We start from the raw sequence: 5,361 nt of genomic DNA, 5'->3' as shown, positions 1-5,361 counted from the left end.
CAATCATTATCACTATTATACTTTATGTCAATCTGGCTTAAACGATCGGGGACATTTTAACGATCCCGTATCAAGGCGTGGCACGCCATTATCTGACAAGCAATAGCTGAGCCATAGCGCTTTAATTGAAAAAAAAAACATTAAAACATGTTGTCCTTACTGCCAAACTGACCCCAAGTAATTCAAATTTATTTAAGATCTGAGGCATCCTTTCAGGTTGAGCATCGCAATGCAACTTTATTGATAATAACTTTGTTCGTTTACAATAGGTTACTATATGCAAATAGCAGCGAATTTAAACTAGAGCATGTCCTGTAGGATTCTCCGTGAATGCGGTGCTGCCTGATGGCTGGTTAACAAATTTAGAGTAAGGCGCTGCGGCCACTTCATATCCTGACGTCGTCTGGAGCGCATCCGCGCTGCGTGCTAGAACCAACAGCTTTCCGCTGAGGCCTTTGTCGATGGCCTTCAGCTCGCTGACTTTCTTCTGCTGATCGATGACATAGATGTTATAATTGACTCCATATAGGCCGAATAATAGATCTAGCTCATTTCGTAACGCAGCCAAGGTTATGAGCTCCTTAGTAACATTATGCTGAAGCAACAAGGACGCCTTATTGCTTTTGCCAAAGCGTGGCTTCAGTTCCTCGGCCAAGGTTACGTTCAACCAAGACAGACTTGGCAACTGCAACTCTTCGGTAGAGCAAATAGTCAGCTTCAAAGGAACGCCCTTCAGATCCACTAGCTCAGTAGCGATAAGGCGTTTTTTGGCTGCCTGATTAGCTGAATACGGTGCGAATTCCGACTTGACGGCCGTCTTGATCATGGATGCATAGTTTACCAAAACCTTCTTCAGCTGAGTTTCGGCCTCTAAGGTTTCCTTCTTGGCCTTGGTGTTGGCAGTTAGCTCATAATAGATAAGTACAGGATCGGTCGGTATCAGTTGAGCCTTCTTCTTCAGCTTTTGTACTCGGTTGATGACTTCGCGGGCTAAGCCTTCTTCAAGAAGCTCTTCGTTGGGCGTCATATCCAAGAGGACCAAAACCTCATTGTCGCTATGGGCTTCAAAGTTGCCTCCCACCTGCTCCGATGTGCAGTAAATTACCCGAACTTCCTCCAGCTCTATGCGCTGATCCAAAATGTTGAAGTATCCCTGGGCAACCTGCTTCTGAATCTCATCGTCCTTAAGCGCCTTGATAGCAGCCATGACAGCCTTAAAGTTGCCCTTTAGTCGCTGGCCGAGCGTCTAAAAAAAGATTCGCACTCTGATAATAATTGCTAAAGTAAAAAGTAGTCAATAACTTACCTTGTGATCGGGCTCGGCTCTCAAAGTTACTCCATACTTCTCCTTATCAGAGCTCAATGTCAGTTTCCGAACGTTCAGTTCGCTAAGAATAAAGTCTTGAAGACTCTTGATAGCCGCCAGGGTTTGCTCGTCTTTGTGTATGACGATAATCTCCGAAACGGGATACTTCACTGGCAGAGTGCGTCGATCACGCATAACGCGCCCCAGCTCCACAACCGACTGCATCAGGGCCACGGAGCGCTCGATGTCATTCCGAATGAATTTCTTTTGACTAACGGGCATCATTTGATAGTGGACTGAATCACCATGCTCCAGGGAGCCAGGTGGCTGGAACAAGGCCAGCCGCTGGAATATATACTCCGTGAGGTAGGGCGTAAAAGGGGCCATCATTTTAACCATCGTGTAAAGAACATCATAGAGCGTGTCCAGCGACTGGATGCACTGTTCTGGTCCAAGCTCTCCCTTGATGCGTCGACGATTGAGACGAACATACCTTAAAACGAAGAATCATTATTGGATTATACGCCAATCTAGCCAAAAAGAAATTACAGATCTCACCAGTTGGTCAGTTGATCAATGAACTTCGTGAGTCTGGGAACGACTGTGTACAGACGATACATCTTCATTTCGGTGGCAAAGAACTCTAAAAGTGATTCCTTGAACGACAGTATCCACACATCGATAACTGAAGCCTGATCCATGTTTTTCAAGTGACGGTCGCGCTGATAGCTGTACTGGCCCTTGCCTGCCAAATCCTCCTTTTCGTAACGGACGATGTTTTGCAGTAGGAAACGGTAGGCATTGTACCACGGAAGGAACACATCCTTGATGATGTCGCGCACACCCTCCTCCTTGAAGCGCAGACTCTCGGCGCGCACCACTGGGGAATTAATAAGGTACAGGCGCAGGGCATCGGCTCCATACTTGTGGACGACCTCCATGGGATCGGGATAGTTCTTCTTGCGCTTGGACATCTTTTGACCATCGGCAGCCAGCACCAATCCGCTTGCGATGAGGTTCTTGAACGGCGCCTTATTAAAGAGCGCCGTCGAGATCACAAGGAGCGTATAGAACCATCCGCGGGTCTGATCAATACCCTCCGCTATAAAATCGGCAGGAAAGTTGTTCATAAAGTCCTTTTCGTTCTCGAACGGGAAATGCTGCTGGGCAAACGGCATCGATCCGGACTCGAACCAACAGTCGAAAACGGGGGCGATCCGACGCAGTGGAGGGTTTCCGGGAACAGCTGACGGTATCTCAATATCGTCAATGGTCTCCCGGTGCAGGTCCTCTACAAGAACGCCGGAAAGTTCCGCCAATTGTTTGATGCTACCAACTACCACAGTTTCTTCCCCATTGGGCGACCGCCAGATGGGAATCGGAGTACCCCAGTAGCGATTACGGGAGATCTTAGGGGAATTAAAATTAACTAACATAGAAATGAGGAATAAAAATGGTACTCACAGCCCAGTCCCTGGCATCCTTCAGCCAGTTTCCGAATCGTTTCTCTTTCACAAAGTCAGGCACCCAATAGGTCTGAGAACTGCAGTCAAGCAAATTCTTGGACATATGTTCGACGCGCACAAACCACGAGGGCACGGCCTTGTAGATCAGCGGAGTGTCTGACCGCCAGCAGAAGGGGTAGCTATGCTTCACCTGACCACTGGACACCAGATTGCCCGTCGCCTTCAAATGGGCCATGATCTGCTTGTCCGCATCCTTAACATATTGGCCCTCAAAGTCGCTGGCCTCCTTTGTGAATCGTCCCGCATCGTCGACGGGGCAAACCACTGCGCTGGACTTTGTGATGATACCGGCGGCCAAGCAGACGCGGTAATCGTCCTCGCCAAAGTAGGGAGCATTGTGGACAATTCCTGTACCCGAATCCTCGGTGACGTACTCATCGACCAGGACGCGGTAGGCATTCACATCGGCACCACGCTTGGTAAAGTACGGGAACAGCGGCTTGTAGTGCAGATCCTTGAGAGTTTTGCCAGAAAACTTCTCCTTCACTTCATACTCTGCCTCCGTTTTGTAGACATAAGACAGGCGTGACTCCGCGAGTACAAACAGCCGGTCGCTCTTCACGTCACGTACCTGAATTGACAAGGAAATGTATTTGGAATCAGTAATTTACATACTTTAGAGCATACCTTCACATAGGTCATCGTGGGATGCACACAACAGGCAAAGTTCGACGGCAGCGTCCAGGGCGTTGTGGTCCACACCAGGAAGAAGGTGTTTGGCAGTGTCAATGCCTCCAAAGCTATGACAACACAAGGATCCACGACCTCCTTGTAGTTCTGGTTCGCCTCGAAGTTAGACAGTGACGTTGTGCAGGCAGTCGAATAGGGCATGACCTTAACTCCCTGATATACCAGACCTTTGTCGAACAGCTGCTTGAAGATCCACCAAATGGACTCCATGTACCAAGGATACAAAGTCTTATAATCGTTCTTGAAGTCAATCCACCGACCCACTCGAGTGACAACGTTCTCCCACTCATCCGCATACCGCATGACAATCTTCCGGCATTCGGCATTGTATGCAGCTATGCCCATTTTGGCCACATCCTCAGGCCCCCGAATGTTCAGCAACTTGTCGATCTCAAACTCCACAGGCAGGCCATGGCAATCCCAGCCGAAGCGCCGATCCACATGGTATCCCTGCTGGTAGGCGTAACGAGTTACAATATCTTTTATTGTGCCGGCTAGGATATGCCCGTAGTGGGGCAAGCCGGTGGCAAAAGGTGGGCCATCGTAAAATGTGTACCTAAATCATAAATGTGCATGTATACATATATATGAATAGTGAGGCTGACGCAATAGTCTGCAATACTTACTTTGGCTTTCCCTTCGACAGCTGGCTGCACTTTTCAAAGATCTTCTCGTCACGCCATTGCTGAAGTATATTCTCCTCTTCGCCCGGGAAATTGATATTTTCCGGCACTCGGCAAACGTCACTCCGCTCCAGTTTCTTTCCCATGGCTGCAAGACTCCGCGGTTGAAATAAAAGCAGTAATCGAATGTTATTTCTTACCTTTTGTATCAAAATATATATTTTTTGCGGCGATTTCGCGTGGCACACAACGTGCGCTACAGTGTGACCGCAGAAATAGAGGAACTGGAATATCGTAGGCACATATCGATAGAATGTAACGAGCGCCGGCTTGGCAGCGATGTGACTTGTGACATTGTGACTTTCAATAAATCCTCTTTCAGCGTACTTAATAGCTTTTAACAGAAAAAATGTAAAAATGTAATAAAATTTAAAAATAACGAAAAATTTCTTTATTGTTCATTGACAATAGTTGACTGATATAACACGAAAAATTATAATTGCTAGCTGACAAAAGCTGACTGATAAGAAAGGAAAATTGCACATTCAAATCTGAGATACCAGGCGCACAGAAATCAGCAGAAGGTCGCTCGTTTTTTTTAATTCTCTTTTTTTCTTGATTCTCTTTGTATTTCGTTGCTCTCCTTTTTCGCTCTTCTTTTTCTCATTTTCTGCCTCAACTTTCCACCGTTCAAATGGCAGAAAACCGTTAAATTCAAATCTGAGATACCAGGCGCACAGAAATCAGAAGAAGGTCGCTGCTTTTTTTAAATTCTCTTTTTTTCTTGATTCTCTTTGTATTTCGTTGCTCTCTTTTTTCGCTCTTCTTTTTTTCATTTTCTGCCTCCACTTTCCACCGTTCAAATGGCAGAAAACCGTTAAATTCAAATCTGAGATACCAGGCGCACAGAAATCAGCAGAAGGTCGCTGGTTTTTTTTAATTCTCTTTTTTTCTTGTTTCTCTTTGTATTTCGTTGCTCTCTTTTTTAGCTCTTCTTTTTCTCACATTCTGCCTCCACTTTCCACCGTTCAAATGGCAGAAAACCGTTAAATTCAAATCTGAGATACCAGGCGCACAGAAATCAGAAGAAGGTCGCTGCTTTTTTTAAATTCTCTTTTTTTCTTGATTCTCTTTGTATTTCGTTGCTCTCCTTTTTCGCTCTTCTTTTTCTCATTTTCTGCCTCCACTTTCCACCGTTCAAATGGCAGAAAACCGT

At 46.2% G+C, this 5,361-nt stretch overlaps 1 protein-coding gene across 1 annotated transcript; it reads right to left on the bottom strand.

Moving 5' to 3' along the window:
* Window positions 1-207: 207 nt before the first annotated feature.
* Window positions 208-4,548, bottom strand: LOC111072233 (isoleucine--tRNA ligase, cytoplasmic). Its single transcript, XM_022363965.2, has 7 exons — window positions 4,346-4,548; window positions 4,149-4,293; window positions 3,460-4,078; window positions 2,771-3,403; window positions 1,865-2,715; window positions 1,307-1,799; window positions 208-1,246 (listed from the first exon to the last, which is right to left on the bottom strand). Exons 2-7 carry the CDS (start codon window positions 4,289-4,291, stop codon window positions 296-298), a joined length of 3,690 nt encoding a protein of 1,229 aa, XP_022219657.2. The 5' UTR covers window positions 4,292-4,293; window positions 4,346-4,548; the 3' UTR covers window positions 208-295.
* Between the last annotated feature and the right edge of the window lie 813 nt (window positions 4,549-5,361).

This window comes from Drosophila obscura, unplaced genomic scaffold, assembly GCF_018151105.1.
Source record: "Drosophila obscura isolate BZ-5 IFL unplaced genomic scaffold, ASM1815110v1 contig_1, whole genome shotgun sequence".
Classification (NCBI taxonomy): domain Eukaryota; kingdom Metazoa; phylum Arthropoda; class Insecta; order Diptera; family Drosophilidae; genus Drosophila; species Drosophila obscura.
This window is presented reverse-complemented; position numbering and strand designations above follow the sequence as displayed.